The following is a 17,994-nucleotide window of genomic DNA, read 5'->3' on the forward strand; positions in this document are numbered from 1 at the left end:
TACTTAAAGCAATTCAGTGTGTAAGGGTCTGATTTTTTTTCATGAGAGAAACAAAAAAAACAGAAATAACCTGTAACTAAATGAAGGAACTGCACCACAGATTTCCTTGAAAAATGTTTGACTGCCAGTACATTTCTAAATTACAATATGTCTGAACTGCTGCCTACTTTCAGCCTGTGCGCAGGTATTAGACTTTTTGTAAGTTTGAGCTTATTGTAAAAAAAATATTTTCCATTTTTTACAGTTTATGCTTAAACTTAAAATTAATTTAATAAGGGGGGAAAAAACAGTCAAAATATTAACTAAAATAAAAATTAAGGCACCAGTTTGCAATTACACACACACACACACACGCATTTACAAGAGGCATGCTTTGTAACAAAATATATACGTATCCGAATGATCTAATTTCTTCATTCATACTATCAACCGTGTGCAATAACTGGACTAAAATAAAGTTAATTTTACAACAGGCTGCCCTTGGTAACACCAGATGAATAACTGTGAGATTTCAGAACTATCAGAATTTACAAAACCCTCAACAATTGCTAAGCAGAACGTTGATAACAATTAAGAAAAATAATAATTTAAATACCCATTCCCATTATCAAAATATGCTAAACTGACGTTTACCCCAAACATGCTTGATTTGCATAGTGTTCTATCTCACCACATTATTTTCCCTATATATATATATATATATATATATACACACACACACACACATTAAAAAGCATCACTAAAAGTGAAAGGCAAATTAAATACAGCATTGATCCAGTTTGTCAATGTGTACAGATATAGAGAAGGTGTTTAAAGGTGAGAATCTAGTGCATTGTAGGAAAACTGCTTCACCCACAGCTGTTCAAGAAGCACGAGAACAGAATGTGCATTAAAAAAAAAACTCCTGAGGTACCATCATGAATCGGCACAAAAAAGAAATCACCAAAGCAATCTCTGTCGAGCACACAAAGATTGTGTGGAAATCCACTCTGAAGTTTAAAGACAAAGGTGTCCAACTTATTAAGTTGAGTAACAGAGGTTCAATAACAAAGCGTGAGCTTTGATATGTTTTATGTGATGTCACCAGCACTGCAAGTGCAGGGGAAATGATGATCAATCAAGATTTGTTGTAATCTCATGGCATAAAGGCAGAACTCCTAAAAGGCCACCTGATTGTGTTACTGAACCACACTGAACAGCATGTCGTGGTTCCAAAAGACATTCAGAACAGGTGCCAAAACCGGACCATTCCGATAAGGGCAGATGTTTGCTAAAAATTGTTTGTTCTTATTTTTCTCCATTAAAAACAAAAAACCTTTACAGTCTTTGGTCTGTCAACCTGGTGCTTAGCTGTATGAAAGTAATCAGCTGGTGCGAGCTTAAACAAAACCGGTCGAGATTTATCAGCTCAAAGTCTGGACCTCGGTCTTGGCTGCCAAACATTTTACAAAAGTAGGGCGAAGAAATCAAAAAGCACTTGAAGTTGATTGTTTTTGCTTGGAAAAAAAGAAAAACTAAATTTTAAAATCACACAATTACTTCATCAAGTAGTACCTGAAAAAGAAGGCCAAAAAAAAAAAAATAACATCCAAAGAGCCAAGCTTCATCCATCATCGAGGCCTGCTGGGACACTATTACTCTTCCATAGGAATGTAAGATAAGATGGAGTGCTCCTGTGCGATCGCAGCCAGTTCTTTGAGGAACTCGGTGAAAAGGACGGTAGCAAAGACCTCTGTCTGATCCAGAGAGATGGCTTTAGGTTTTGGTGGTGGCGAACTCTTTAATATCCTTCCCCCGTCATGGTGGTTGGAGACCCTGCTTTTGTCTGAGAGAAGACGAATTCATTAAGTTACATGGAGAAAAGGAAACGCGGGGTAGAACAATGCATGGCTGATATACGCACAAATCTGAATGTGAGACATGTTATGAAGAGAAAAGTTCCGATGCCGAGTTCTCCCTTTATGAATAATTTGAAAAGTAGGATCTGTTTAATAACGCAAAATAAAATATTCCCTTTAAATTCCCCCATCTCTCATCTTTACACAAACATCCCTCTGACATTTTTTTTTTAGAGCTGTTATAGCTCCACAGCTCTGAAACTATAGGGATATAGTTCAAAAACATCGCTAAAGCTCAAGGGCTCAAATTAGACTGTAGCTAAACTGCAAAAGATGTGTGACCTCACGAAAACATGAAGAATTCATTCTGGTTCCTAAAAGTAGGACACTATGGCGTCCTTTTAGGAAGACATCACTGCAGCACTTATAAATGGTAGTTTGGCTCCCACTGCACTGCCTGATTACTGCTGTAACTGTGTAATGTCCTAAAATGAGTTTTCCACATGCAGCCATAACGCAGACATGTGGATCAACACAGCCTGCTGGTCAACAACTGAGGAAGCTCTGGTGCTCACAAGTTATTTGATTGCCATGTTTATGCAGTCAGGCGAAATGGAAATCACGATGATCACAGGCTTGCTAACTTGTGTGTCTGATGGCTGTGTGTTCACATTTGTTGCTATGAGTTTCTACTTTGGTGCCAACAGTTTAAATACAGTTGTAAAATAAATGTTTGCCATTTCCCATTTAAGTAATATCGCACAGGGGTGTACAAGCAGCTGGTTTACAAAGTGTATGGGTTGGGAGCAGGAAAACATCCCGACCTGCTAAAAATTCCATCCTGCTGAAAACCAAGTTTCATACAGATTTGTTTTTGTTTTTAAATGCGTAACATGAGCAAAAATCAGCCATCGGTGCTGAGGCTGAGGATTTTTATTTGGAGTCTGCAGGGCAACACATTCGATCTCAGAAAGGCTGTTCCAAGCAGAATATTGAAAAAGATTTTGTAAATGAGAAGTTAGCAGAAGTTACAAGGAGACATTAGAGGAGGAGCAGGGACTTGGCCTTGCTGAGTGTGTTATTTTGTTTGATAAATCTCATGGCAAAAAGTTGGAATGTACCCACTTTCCCATTTCCAGTTTTTAAACAAAACAAAAGTTTGCAACTTCATGTGTACTAAATGGACAAGAGAGTTGTAAGCATCTGACTGACTTACTATTCAGTTGGGATGTTTTATTGTTTGCTAATACAGATTCCAATCATAGAGGGCATAGCAGAAGACACTCATAGCTGTGGGTGTATTCTCACCTGTTGCTATGAATGAAGCCTCTCTTGCCAATAACCAGTGCTCAGCGGCAATGATTAGCTCTGGAAAGTCTTTCCTCCTGGCAGCATGCTCTTCTATCTGGTTCTTCACAGTAGCTAGCACCTGGAAAAAAGTTAAAGGAAAAGACCCAAATATGTCATTTACATCTGCAGGATGTGTGAATGGAGCTCAGCTAATGTTTCATCTGACTCATAATTTGAACGGTCAGTCTGATTTGCAAAGCAAAACTGCAGGTTTCCATATCTTTAAATAACACAATAAAGCTGACTCAACGCAAGTACGTTACCTGGTAAAGGGAGCGAACAGTCGGCTGAAAAACCAAGTTGGTGTTGAGTAGGAATGAACGAAGGAGAGGCTGAGGGTAAGTAGCCAACTGGGCCAAGATGCCCGTCAGCAACAGGTTGATATGAACCGAGTTTGAAAGCATATTCTCCAAACGAGATAACAGCACACTCACAAATGGACCTGGAGGAAGAGGAATAATCTTTTAACTTCCATTTCTGGTGAATAATTATAATAATACTTCGCTCTACTCACCTGTAAAAGGCACTGAATGGCTTCGATTTGCAGTTCCACTGATTAACCTGTTAATTGTCCCAAATGGTGACTGCAGTTTCTCTGGCTCTGGAGTTTCAGCAGAGAAGGAGGTAAAGTCCATCTCTTCCTCGTCCTCCTCCTCCTCCACCATCAGTGTGATGGGATTCTTCAACTCTCCATCAGCTTTGACCTGTTTTCCACCTGCTTCAGGATCCAAAGTACGAATGAGCTCCTCATACTGAGCTAAAAGATCTTCGCCCGAGTCGGCAGCGCTGCTGTTTTGGAGGTTGGCGTTACAGTCAGTCGGACCTTTGGCTTTGGTCTCCAAGCTGTTCTTGCCATTATCAGTCATTACAGGGTCGAGAAGCGTTAGACTGAGCCCGTTTCTTAAGGGGACTTCTGCAGAGTCTTGCTGAGGTTCCTCTGATTGTGAGCCTCTGGGTTTGCACTTCTCAGCTTCTGTGGTGTCTTTCTTTGCAACAAGATCATACACCATGACATCATCCTGGAACTCATTTTCCTCAATGTATGCGCCTTTAACTAACATGATGGCATTTTTTCTCATTTCCTGGATGTGACTAGGGGGCTCAGCAGGAGAAGGCTGCAGAGCTTTGTTCTCTACAGGAGCCTCGGCTGTTTGCACCGGACATGCGTCATAACTATCATCCCACTCCAGCTCCAGCTGGTTGACTAAGGATGACTCTGTACTGGATAGCAAGCTGGGTCTAGAGGGTGGCGCCAGTAGCTGTGGGACTCTCTTCAGACCCGTCTGGATTTGTCGACTCTTCAGCCCTGGCTCCTCGAGGACGCCCGGCTGGTATTTCTCAGGAGGTGGGTTCTCGCCATCATATGGTGCCGACCAAACCTGACAGGCCCGCATGCAGCTGCTGATGCTAAGTCGGGCGTCATAGAGGTAATGAAGATAGCTGACATCAAGGTAGATTTCTGACCCGATGGTGCAGGAGTTACCTGAACCATCACCCTCTTCTGAGAAGCTCTTTTGTTCATCTAGCAAAAACAGATCAGAAATTATGAGAGCTGACATGCAGCGTAGAAACGCAGCACTCACACAGAGCAAAAATAATGAGTTTGACATTTAACTACAAGGGGTAAAGTGATGCAATACAGCGAAACAGTAGGAGATCTCAGTACTTGATAAAATACTCACAATCATCCCTGTTATCTTCTCATAATCCAATTAAATGCAGTTCAACATCTTACAGCGCACCATATGTCTGAACATATTTTGATCTTGTAACATGAATAAATCATACTTTTATTATTTTAAATGACAGTAAACAATTGTACACAGTCCTGTGCTCTTTTTGTTTTCACTGCACACCACCATTACTTTGGTTATAACATCGTCCCACTTTAATGGGCTTATGAATAGTTAGACCAGCTAAATTATTTCAACTTGCAGCTGATTTTGAAAGCAGCAAAAACATTCATAAAATCTGTTTAACGATGTGGCTGCAAATAATGATTAATTTTGACTGTGACATGTATAGAGATTTCATGCTCAAATGATATACAACCTCACACCACCCTCCACCCAGTTCTGTTTACAGTTCTAGGCCCATCTCTCCTATCATCAATGCTAATATCATCAGTGCTCCTAATATGGTTTATAAATCCCTCCTCTGCAGTCAACCATAGTTTCTGTCAATTAAAAAAATTTGCACATTTCTTCTATCGAATACATCTGAAAGTCTCTGATTCTGAATTCATACATCCATTCTCCCCTGCCATTAAACTACAGCTTTTATTTGTAGAATTACTTCTAGATATACTGGAAAACTGGATGAAGAACAGTCAATCTGTGGTACAGATCATACCCACAAAGCAGGGGATATTTATTCTGCAATGCTGATATAAAATGAAGTGAAGTGGAGTAAGAAGTCCCACAAGGATCAATTCTTGGGGCCTTTCTTTAGAAGCTTTACATGCTTTACCTTCTCAATATTTCTCAGAGGATGGGGTTGTCTCTCTCAGTAATTCAGAGGATACCCAGATGTATCCAGTGCACTCACTATAGCCTCATAGACCTGCTATGCTGTGTGTCATATCCATACCTTTCTTTAACTAAACAAAAGTATGATTGACAATATGTTTTGATAAAGAACGAAGGCATTCCCTCAGAGCTTAACTTGAGAGAAAAGGCACCAAAACTAACACTTCTGTTAAGACTCTTGGTTTAAAGTTTGGTGCTAAAACTGCACGATCATCATAGTCATCACACTAACCTAAAAATGATTAAAATAGGCTCATTTATGCTCAATAAGTCCCTATATTAGTATCCTAAAATACATCAGATATGTTCACTGAGAACAAGGCTGGCTGTAGTCTCAGATCTTTAGGAACAGGTCAGCTGGTAGAGCCCAGAGCTTTAACCAAACAATAAAAAGTGAAGTGGCTTTTAGTCATTCTGCTGCCCTCTGCTGGGGCCAAGTCAACCTGGAACTTAGCTTTGTTCCAACTGTAAGCCTTCGCTGTTCCAGTTATTTTTCCACCGCTTTTAATTAATATGCCACCTTATTTCTTAAACTTTACTTTGCACACGTCTACACATTCATCAAACATGGGTACTTTTATCTAATTTGTAGTAAAATTTGTTTTCTGAAGCTCTTTTAAAGTAAAACATTATAAAATGGAAAATTTATCTCGTTTGTCGTTGTTTTTCTCTCCAAGCTTGATGTGAAGCACCTTAAAATCACCTTTGTGTATGAAGAAATTCTAAGAAAAAACAAAAATTAACTACCTTGCCTTACCGGCATTCAGTGCAACATCTTTTGGCTCATTAACAACCTGTTATCATAATCTATTCAAATGAAAATACAATCATATTTTCCAAGTGGTCTTTTTAAAAAATATATATATATATATATATCACGGATGCAGCTTCTTCACATCTGAAGCTTTACCCGCTATATAGTGGTGCACAGAACATTTCATATTGTTCTACCACAATATAAACGTTCAACAAAACCATAAGACCTTCATTTTAATAAACAAGAACATATTTTTCTGCTTTATTCTTTGTTACCTGTATTGCTAGACTTATTGGGAGTCTCTGCACCCTTGGAAAAAAGGATGGAATCCAGCTGTCGAAGGGGCGGGGGGCTATGATCAGGAGAGCAGCAGGACGGCGTCAAGGCCAGAATCTTGGCCGCCGACCCTGAGTAGAAGTCCCTCTCCCTCACCACGCGTCTCTGACTCAACATCATGTGATTGCAGGGGATAAGGTACCTAAGGAGGCAGATGAAAAGGAGTGTTAGAAAACCCAAAGGGCGGTTGTAGGGGGAGGCCTAAGGAAGGATTGTGAGCAGGCACAGATGGTAACAGTGGGAGGTAGATAGTAAAAGCTCATCATGTTGTAAACCAATTAGATGCAGCATGCATCATAAATGGGTTACTCACCTCAATACGAGCTGCAGCATCACATCTTCACAGTGTAAGCCAATGAGGGTGCGGAAAAGTGCCAGCGACACAGTGCCCAACTGGAATATTCCATGAAAAGACACAAAGACATAAAAATCTGATGAGGATAACCGGGAAAACTCCTCAATTTTATGAAATAATGCTTAAATGATCAAAGGGTAAAAACGTTAATAGGCAAAAATCTAATAATTTAATTCGTTTCATTAAAAGAAAGTACCAAAAATTCCTTTTCTCATTGACCCTTCTTCTTGCGTCGTCTATTGCCTAAATGTTCATTTTGTAAACCGTGGTCCAACACCAAGTAAAATAGACTACAGTAAGGCTAGTCCTGGTTGCCAAGACCTCTGTCCTGTTTTACATGTTTCCCTGTTCCACCGTAGCCGCTTTGAATAAGGGAGACTGCTCATCAGCTCTTCATCATTCCCAGCAGTAGCTTGATAATCTCTTAATTCGAATCAGGCGCTTTTGACCAGGTATACATGTAAAACATGCAGGGCAGCGGGGCACAACAACCAGTTTAATGAAACGTAGAAAACGTAGAAACAGATAGATATGTGTTAGTTTGTGACGTACAAGTCACTTCAGCAAGAGCATAAAAATGGCCTTGAATTCTGAATCAGAGTCGACAAAAGCCAAAGACAGCAGGAGGAAATATTAAAAAGGGAGGTCATTTCTAATTGTCGTCTTCTCCCCGTGTTGTGTTACCTAATTGGTCTCCATCACCAAAGTGGGCAAATTCAAATAAAATCTACCCATGCAGTTATATACAGATGGTTTAAACAAGAGAGTGCATCTCAACATACAAGTTTCTCTTATGAACAGGTTAAAAAACAATCTGCCTGCTTTGGTGCTGGCATTTAAAGTTAAAGGTATCAGAAGCTTCTGCAGCCGGTTTAAAATCGACACCTGTTTCTTGCTGTTTAAAACATGAGCCATGATGTGTGAGCACCACGAGCCAAGTTCTAAGACAAAACCTGCTTTCATAGCCGTTTCTCGGTGGGTTTGTAACATACCTGGAAGGGGGTGTTGATGCGGCTGACTAACGTATCTAAAATATGGACGTTATCATGTCGGTGGACGAGGATGAAGGAGAGGAAAGTTTGCAGCAGGGCCGGCTCGGACACACTTCTTATGAAGAGGTCCAGGTACGCCGTGGTGGTCATCACCTCCTCCAACGTGAGCTTCAGAGTCACCAGTGAATGTTTGTGTTAGTGTCAAGACAAATCAAAACTTTAAAAGGCACAGAACGCAGCACACTAAAATATTAATAACTGTATTAATCTGTAAAGACTTTGACTTAAAGGGGGAAGATGGGTGATTCTAACATTTCATTCACTGGTGTGATCTACATAAAGGGAATGACTCCAAACAAATTGTTTAAAAACATAAAATAATCTGACAATTAGATTTAGACCAAAATTTATTTACAACTTCCACCTGGCATATGCACTCCGTATTGCATGAGGGTGAAGAGGACGAGGAAGTCCTACCTTGTGCAGTGCAGGAGCTAGGACAGGCACGAGGAAGCCATTACAGATGTAAGCCACCAGCTGGTCTCTGATAGCAGGGTGGGCCACCTGGGAACAGTCAGTATTCAAGGGAAATGCTCTTAAGAGATATGACTCATAACTGGGTTGCAGCCACGTGTCAGTACATTTTATACGATGCAGAGCGGAGTGCATATAGGCTCTACCTCATGAAGCCGCTAAATAAAAGATGGGCAAAGCCTCGTAGTCTTAAAAATTAAGCTAATGTAGGAGTTTATGTAAAGTTATAAACTCAGTAGACACTTTGCTTTAAGTTTATGATCTCAGTCACTGTTGTACGAGTTCAATATAACATGCCACTTTTGTACATTATAGTCCCATTTACAGTAAAATATACGATAGAGCAGCCTATAATTAAGAGCAAGCCATTTCGAGATTAACAAGCTCCCGTCGCCCCTTGCTTATAACACCAGGTTTCAAATCGACAAGATGGAAACAGCAAATTCAAAAGTCAACCCGTTAGAAGTCCGCGTTAGACCAGCAGGAGCTAAATTCACCCTTTTCATACAGCCTACGCTCACATGATCACCTGAATAACAGCGTTGCAGAATTCCAGTGAGTTGAGAAACTGGACAAGTGACGGCATCTGCAACCAGTCCTCTTTGTTCAGGCAGTGCCAATCTTCACTGGGAACCTCCAGCTTGGTGGGCAGAGATGAGTACAGGCCGCTCAAGCCTGTGGCCAGCACCTGAGGGAGAGAGGAGAGTCAGTATTTCAATACGATATAACATGTATGATCCCAACCTAATTTGTGTAATTGTTGACAACCCAACATAGAAGGTTCACAGTTGATTTTCTACGCAAATTATCTTGACAACTTTTAGATGGGATAAACTCAAACTGGTACAGTTAAGAGATCCCCACGCGATACCATTTCTTACAGTTAATGAAGTGTGTAACAGTGTGCAAGGTGAAACAGAGGAGTCATGTCTTGTCCAAATATGGTCACCTCATTAACTGATTGACTGACTTATGGACGGATTGACTGGATGGCAGACAATGAAATAAAAAACAACTGAAAAGTCAAAATGGTACTTCAGAAACTAGCAAGTGATGTCACAGTGGATACATCTTTCTCATATACAGTCTAATAGCTGGGCAAGAAGTCGAGATGGATGCATGGCCAAAATGCAGACTCGCACATCTCCACAATTTAAATATAATTCAAGACACGGGGGACTATTTTCATGTAAAAACAAACTATGTAATATTGACTGATATTGGCCTCATGTAAAGTATACAGTATTTAAATAAACAGTTTTCTAAATAAATTGGCAAACAGGGAATAAAGAAATAAACACTATGGGTTTCATTTAACATTAATGAAGCAGTGTGCCATATGACACGCATGATAGCTGTAATTTCTCCAGGTATTTAGTAGATACCATGAGGGCTGCTTTCCACCAGTAACATCTTTTGGCATACATGTAGCTCTATGGCTGCTACAGGTTCACTCTGAGACTTTAATGACTATTTGAGCAGTAAAATGTCCTGCAGTACTGACCATCATATAATATAGACACTTGTCAACAAAATAGCTTCAACATAATATTCTGTCTTTTCTTTGTTATGTGCTTCTTAGTATTTCCAAGGCAGGATTTCAAACAACAAGAGAGCCTGTTGCAATGCTGGTAAGATGAGTGCATCATTAGTGTTGTGGTAATGTATACATCCTCAGTAGGATGAAGCCACTGTTGTCTCCCTGTGGAAGCCTTTGTAACCAATTAAATTCAAACTCTTGTTGTTTGATTGGCAGCACATCTAAATGCATTTTTCACAGCGCGTTCTGTAGCAGGTAAATAGCATTATTCATATGGGATTAGCTTGCAACCAAGCTGTAATCTTATAAATGCCAGACATTTGCACCATTCAATAGCAGATTATTTAAAGGAATGCCAGGAAATTATAATGATGGGACTGGGAGAAATGACAAAAAAGGTTTAAGTAATTTTTCATTTAGGACTGACCGGGCAAAAGTAGGTGTTCTCTGCGATGTGATTGGCCACTCGCTCATTCTCAGCAGACAGCGACATTATAAGAAGCAAGGCATCTCTGGCTTGCTGGCCCACTGTGCCCTCCCTGTGAATGAAGGGGATGAGCAAGGAGAAGATTAGGAAGTTGGTGGCTCCCTGATCCTCGCTGGTGTGGAAAAAAAGCTCCAGAATTGAGGGGTCCTTAGCCAGAACGGAGCAAAGCTGGTTGAGCAGCAGCACCAGCTCAGCTTCGACGGCAGGCGCCGCTGTGCCCGAACAGGAGGACAGCAGCATCATGAGTGGCCGTAAGATGGGCTTGTGATGCAGCAGAGGCTGGTGCGCCTGGCCCACCAGCATCTCATACATCTTCAGCTGTTCCAGTTTCATGTCATCTGTAAACTCCCTGCGGAGGCTCCACACAAATAGACGCTCCATCACATTTTCCATCACCACAAACTCCAGGATGGGGCCCATAGCTCCAGCCTCACCGCTCTCCTCCTCCATCAGCAGGAAGAGCATGTGCTCCACATAATTCTGAACAGCGTTTGCCTCATCTCCAGGGATGGGGCCAAAGCGAGGGCTGCTAGTAGAGCTGGAGCTGAGGTTGATGACACCCAGGGAAGGCAGGGTGGAGCTGCGCAGGGGATCATGCTTTTCAAGGATCTTCACCACCTACAGAAAGAGACAGACATTATGTAGCTTTATCACAGAAAAAGCCTGTTTCCATCACATCTCTATTGCAACCCACAGAAAAGGGTGACACAATGTTAAAATAATTACCCAGAGCAATTAAAGTATTGTTAAGAGATTATGACTTTTTTTTTTTTCCCCCAATGTCATGGTCTAGAATGGTGTCGCACCAGAGGCACTATTGCAGCAGCTCTGAACAAACAGTCTTTCTCTTTGTATCCTCTAGAAATTTTCAAAAAGAATACATGAACGTTCACATTCTAAAATGAGAGGGAAGATTTAACCATTGCTTCCCTTGATCATAAATGGGAATGTTGCAGATAAGAAGGACAAGCTTAGAGAGCTGATGAGGACACAACACGAATACCGGAAGTGAGGGATTATGTGTTTCACCAAGTCATGGGGAAGAACACACAGTATCTCGCACTGCAACACCTCTCTACACAGCTCTCAGACTTTACAGGCAAACAGAAACGGCATAAAGTGTTGTAACAGTAAAGGAGGAGAGATTGCAGTGCTCGTTCACAAAAGATGGTGCAATTCTGGACATGCGACTGTGAAGAAGCAGCACTCCCAATGTTGAACTTCTGGCTCTGAGTATTTCTCCATCTGGTCCACTGAGAGATTTTACCCATGTTATCTGCCAATGCTGCATGAGACGTCATGAAATCAGCTGTTTCTATATTACAAACACAAGCCCCCAGTGCATTCATGGGAATCTCTGGAGACCGTACCTTTCTCACAGCTTTCTCATTTCAACTTGTTTCTGGCGATTTTATTAAGAAAACATTTTTATAGACAGTGTTTCAACAACGCATCAACACTCTCTCAGAGCTTTAACAGGTACAATCCTTCCTCTCTTCCTGACTGGTCAACTGTCAGCAGAAACTGGGTGTAAACAGACTAGCAGCACAGTACAAATAAACTCAGAAAGAAACAGTCTTTTGTGTTTCCAGTCCCTCCCATGTGTGCCCACTGTGTAGAAACCAGAGTCACAATAATGGAGCTAGTGTCCCCAGCCTGACGCTGCAGCCATGACAATAACTGGCTGTGTATGAGAGAAGTCGGCATAGCTAATGGAAACAGGAGAACGGAGTTTGTAATCCCAGCCTTAGCCCAATGGGCCTTGGCCCTGTTTTCTTGAGCCTGAAAGATCAACACTGGTCTTGCTCTCCAGCCACTACTGAGATCGGAGAAAAATTATCACTGTCAAGGAGGCTATGTGGCTGGTTCCATCGATTTGTCTGCTTAATAGCAGGATAACTTAAAAAGTAATGCATTTGCATTAAATTTCTATGACGTGTGATACCTGACCCAACTTAGAAGTGATTAACTTTTGAAGTTGACCCAGATGCAGGATTTTTTTTTCTTCTTTTGGCCTTGGAAAATGCATGTAATCGTGAACTGTTCATGTAATGATTTCACTTGCAGGACAAATAACGGAAGAGGAATGTAGTCATGAGCTGTTTTAAAGTTGGCACCATCAAGGTCAGCTGCAAAGGTCAGCTGAGGTTAATTAAATTCTGGTGCAGGTTTTCATTTGCCGTGTTGATGAAAACATTGCTTATTATATGTTGTAGATCAGTATACAGTTATTTAGGTCTGACAATGCAGACTAACAAGCTGAATGTCTGTTTGTATCTGTATTATTTGTCAGAAAAATCAAGAAAGTTATTGGGATATAGCACTTTTAAATATAAACAAAAACTGTCTCTGACTTTATCAGCAACAAAGAGGTCCAAGGTTTCACTTTAAGTCCCATGACGAGTTCTACAAATGAATGAATTGAGGATGTTGGCGCAACAGAATGTCGTGTGGGAGGTTAGTCACGTGACAGTGTTGTTAAATTGCAATGATCTTTCTTGAGTGAAGTTTAGAAGTTAGCCCTTGATAATAAAAGCTCAATTTAAAAGTCCTAGTATTGTGTTGAAGACTAAAGACTTCATCACATTTCATTGTCACATGCTAACAGTAGCGGGAGAAATCTTGCAATAAGAAAATGCAGGTGAGGCCCCCCAACAATAAATCCTGTGTGGTTTCCTGAAACCCCGCTGCTTTAGGGGAGCTGCTGCAACTGTGCCAACAGACTAGACTTCTCTGAGCACCATCTGCATGTGTTGTAAATCTAAAAATGAGTAGGCTAAAGCACTGCTTTCATTCATTTGTTCCATAACATGAAATAAAATAAGTGTGCAAATGTTTTGTTTTTTTTAAAAAAAAACACCTACATACATTTAAATCAATAACTAGAATTAGAAAAAAATATTTATCAGTGTCTGTGTATTTGACCTCAAGAGAAAACATCAGCAATGCATGACAAAACATGACAAAACGTAATCTTAGACAGCACATCTTCCTTTCTGAAGTGCAAAATGCACAACCTAGAGGAGGGTTTTAAAGTATTCATCAATAATACCAGATGACATGTATAGTGTTAAAATCAGTGCTGCTATTATAGAAACAAATGAATAAATAAATAAAAATCTGTTCGCATAAAACAGTTAGAAATACACCCATTTGTGTTTTTTATTCCTTACACTTGGGTGTTTGTGTTTCTATTCCAGTTGATACATGCCCAAAAAGCAGCTGTTCATGCAACCAGGAGAGTAATTCACCATTGGCGCAAAGCTGAGATCTGCTCCTTTATTGGTGTGGTTTGTTTCAGTGTAGATGTGACACGACTGAACAGAAATACACTCATGAAACTGACTGATTTATTAGGAGTCACATGGTATAGACCATGAACACGATCAATCAGTCAGCGTGCACTATGGAGCTGAGCTACGGTTACAACTCGACGAGGCTTTTAACTGGACCGATGACCCTCTAACATGAATGTGCGCTCAGGCACATCTCAGCTTAGCTGAGTGTTTATCCGCAGGGGTACATCAACCTTTAGCCACATTATCTAGGTTTATTAGTCCGGTTTGGAAAAGCTCGATTTTGTACAGTTTTGGTTGGACAAACAAAATAACTTGTTTTTCTCTTTTTAGTGCTAAGGAAACATGCTTAGCAACTCAGAGAAAAATCTGCCTTCAACTCAAAGACTGCTGTTCTAAGCTGTTTGCAGCCACTTAGCATGTAAAGAACACACACACAATGAGCAGTATCAAGCCAGGAGAGCAGCAGATAAGACTCAGCATGTGAACATAAAGCTCTCCTTTAAACCGAAATAGACGACGCTCCTTGCTGAGGGATAAGGCCAAAATTACATGTTACTTTGATTTCAAAGGTTGTTTTTTTGCTGAAACCAAGCTAAAGAACACTCATAGCAGGCTACAGATTAACTTTTCATCAGGATAAAAACTCTGCAGGAGTGGACTTGTGCTGCCAGTTTGCCTGCAGCAAAACAAGTTTTAATCTGGAACAGTGTGTGAGACTAACCAGCCTCTCTTTTCTCCCAACTAATTTTTGTCCCAGAGCGAAAGAAAATTTTGGGATGTTGGTTTTGTTTTACTGTCATAAATAAAACTAATCCATTCCTTTCAGATCAACAGGACTCTGTTGAAATCCTTGTGGTTAGACAGGAATATTCTATGTTCATGTGGCAAAACAGCGGCTTGCCAGTTCAATGTCAATTCCCAAAATGCCTCTCAAGGGAATAATTCACCACCTGTGGGTTCAGTTTTTTCAATAACAGCAGCCTGTTGCAGATGAAAACATAATAAAAAGGGGAGAAAAAAATATTATGACAATTCCAGGGATGACTACAGAACTTTCTGATGATAAAAGACACCTGCAAGACATTTATTAAAATCATAAAAACAGTACTTGAACATGGGTCTTGTGCAAGCTGCATGCTGGACCTCAACAGGCTTGACATAGATCATGCTTGTTTGTGCGGACCTAACTTTCTCAAAAAAAAAAAGAATAGAAAGCATACACTGCTCAACAGATGAACTTGAAATAGTCTCTTTACGTTCACTTTCAAGCATTCAAACGCAATTCATTTTCAGCACACTGTACTCTATATACTGCACTGTACTCTATGTACTGCACTGTACTCTATGTACTGTACTCTATGTACTGCACTGTACTCTATGTACTGCACTGTACTCTATGTACTGTACTCTATATACTGTACTGTACTCTATGTTCTGTACTGTACTCTATGTTCTGTACTGTACTCTATGTTCTGTACTGTACTCTATGTACTGTACTCTATATACTGTACTGTACTCTATATACTGTACTGTACTCTATGTTCTGTACTGTACTCTATGTTCTGTACTGTACTCTATATACTGTACTCTATATACTGTACTGTACTCTATTCTATGTTCTGTACTGTACTCTATGTACTGTATTCTATGTACTGTATTCTATGTACTGTACTCCATGTACTGTACTGTACTCTATGTTCTGTACTGTACTCTATATACTGTACTCTATATACTGTACTGTACTCTATTCTATGTTCTGTACTGTACTCTATGTACTGTATTCTATGTACTGTACTCTATTCTATGTTCTGTAGTGTACTCTTTGTTCTGTACTGTACTCTATGTACTGTACTGTACTCTATGAAAGGCTAAAAGTGAAGCATGCTCACACGCACATATTAAAATCACACCACTTCCAAACAAATCATGCAGCTAATCCCTGCAAGCTTGCTTTGTGTTAACATTAATAAAGCCGCTGAAGAATTCTGCTTAATTTAGATTTAGGAAGAATCAGACCCACGCAGAGTGAGACCCACATAGAAAATCATTCACAGAGGTCTAAACACAGACAACATTTAGCTACCAACAGATTTTCCTATCTTCTTATAGTTTGTCCAGTTTCACACTCGTGTCAATGTGCGCCCACTCGGTTCAGCTCAGTGTGGGAGGCTTGGGGTTAGTAGTCTTCCAGGTCCCGCGGGGGTGAACAGGGACACATGCTGCTGCAATGAGCCAAGAGTCTGAAACAGACTGCGACACCCTGCCAAGATTCCACTGGCCCTCACCACACCGCAGTGTGCTGGAGTCAGTTTCTACTGTTAAAGCTCGAAGCAGCAGTTAGGCAGAATGTATGCTTTACAGAACAAGCTTACACTCTCAGCAGTTGTTGAATATTTAGACCTACTTAGAAAAGTATGCAACCTTATATATAGTATAGTTTACATTGCTTATACTTAGAAGTATAAGCAATGTAAACTATACAGTGTCATCTAAAATGTTTGTGCGTGCAAATTAAATTAATTACAGTTTAGGAGGCGTTATAGGCACTTATAGTTCAAATGCTTTTCACATTATTTGATGCAGGTGTTTACCTGAGCCCAGTGGTTCTTGAACACAATCATGCAGGTCTCTGGATCCACCCCTTTCAAGACCAGAGACGGCTCGTCTCGGTTTCCATTGGCAACCATAGAGGCCATCGTTCTGACCATATCACGTGGGTTAAATCATGTCATAGGACGGAGAAGGAGGACTTTCCTGACTGCTTAGTGGGTGCAACCATGATTTCAGGAGGAGGAATAAACATCAAGAATCTGCAGAGTGAGAAAAAGAAAACACAAGCAGACATAATCACACACTCAACCACAAAAGGTTACTTCATGAAACAACAGCACAGATGAAATGATATGGTTATGAATATGATTGCTACAGAGTAGACAGCACTCCCTCTCTGCCTCTGCATGGCTGGACAGCAGCTATGACAGGCATGCAGAAAAGAGAACAAAAACAGGCATAGGGAGATGACTCGAGAGGAAAGAAAGAAATGCACCATGCTCGACTTTAGAGCTGCCTGCCACACTCCGGTCTTCGCACTAAACTGTCAAATTGTTTTTGGAATTCTATGAATGCCCACAGCGGATTCCTGCAGCCCCCTAACATCACTTTCATTACTGAAACATTTGACATCATATGGCAAACAGCAACTGGGTGTGATCGACTTTGGCTACGTGTGGGGAGCAGGGAGGGTAAACAGAGAGACTGCTAGTTCTAAATATTTCATATTGATTTTGGTATGTATCATTTTCATTTTTGGTTGAGACATTGCATTAACAATGTTTTTGTAAAGCAAAGTCTGAATTTTTAGCATGGCTCGTCTGAATGACATATTTTTTCTTTGGCAAAAATAGCCTGAAAGCAGCTTTGTTGAAAACATCCAACACTCATTGGCACGATGGAAAATTGGAAAAAAATAATTTGTTGCTTTCCTTAGATTAAAACTGGCAAGATTGATTCTGTCAAAACAAGACCAAAGTTTTCTTTGGGAAAACCAAGAACCCGAACAAATGTAGGGCTTTCTAAAAACAGGAACATGCGAGCTGCTGTGGAGCTAAAACAACTCAATGTAAATGCACAGGCTTTCAGAAAAAGCCAGGCAATTCAAGAGAAACTATGTCAGGATGTCAATCCGCTCCTGTTTATTTCCTCTGTTTGCAGATAGTAAATGTTTGTGATGACTATCGTGACAATTTGACAAGATGTTGGATGTAGTTTAAAATCTAATTTGTTTAAGGGATCTCACAAATGAGCTCTCCAGCAATCAACAAACATTTAGCAGGACAAATTTCCTTTTTGACTTAGGCAGTTGCAGGACTGATCCAAAGCCAGTTCCCAATCTAACAACTTGTATTCACATTTAAAAAAAAGAGAGCCGCCTCCCAGTCAGAAAAACTGGTTTCAAAGCAGAATCCAACTCTTTGCTGG

The 17,994-nt window shown here is 40.5% G+C and overlaps 1 protein-coding gene across 1 annotated transcript in view; it reads right to left on the reverse strand.

Moving 5' to 3' along the window:
- Positions 1 to 695: 695 nt before the first annotated feature.
- Positions 696 to 17,994, reverse strand: part of fhip1aa (FHF complex subunit HOOK interacting protein 1Aa) — a 31,266-nt gene continuing 13,967 nt past the window's right edge. Inside the window, exons 3-13 of the mRNA XM_072384881.1 lie at positions 16,608 to 16,826; positions 10,658 to 11,335; positions 9,220 to 9,378; positions 8,634 to 8,720; positions 8,157 to 8,324; positions 7,123 to 7,202; positions 6,749 to 6,951; positions 3,703 to 4,710; positions 3,452 to 3,630; positions 3,147 to 3,267; positions 696 to 1,825 (exon numbers count right to left, since the gene is read on the reverse strand). Of these exons, the coding sequence (XP_072240982.1) occupies positions 1,635 to 1,825; positions 3,147 to 3,267; positions 3,452 to 3,630; positions 3,703 to 4,710; positions 6,749 to 6,951; positions 7,123 to 7,202; positions 8,157 to 8,324; positions 8,634 to 8,720; positions 9,220 to 9,378; positions 10,658 to 11,335; positions 16,608 to 16,724 (2,991 nt within the window). The 5' untranslated portion in view covers positions 16,725 to 16,826 and the 3' untranslated portion in view covers positions 696 to 1,634. The remainder of the gene's footprint in view (positions 1,826 to 3,146; positions 3,268 to 3,451; positions 3,631 to 3,702; positions 4,711 to 6,748; positions 6,952 to 7,122; positions 7,203 to 8,156; positions 8,325 to 8,633; positions 8,721 to 9,219; positions 9,379 to 10,657; positions 11,336 to 16,607; positions 16,827 to 17,994) is intronic.

Source organism: Leuresthes tenuis, unplaced genomic scaffold, assembly GCF_036924035.1.
Source record: "Leuresthes tenuis unplaced genomic scaffold, fLeuTen1.0.hap1 SCAF_4, whole genome shotgun sequence".
In the NCBI taxonomy this organism is placed as follows: domain Eukaryota; kingdom Metazoa; phylum Chordata; class Actinopteri; order Atheriniformes; family Atherinopsidae; genus Leuresthes; species Leuresthes tenuis.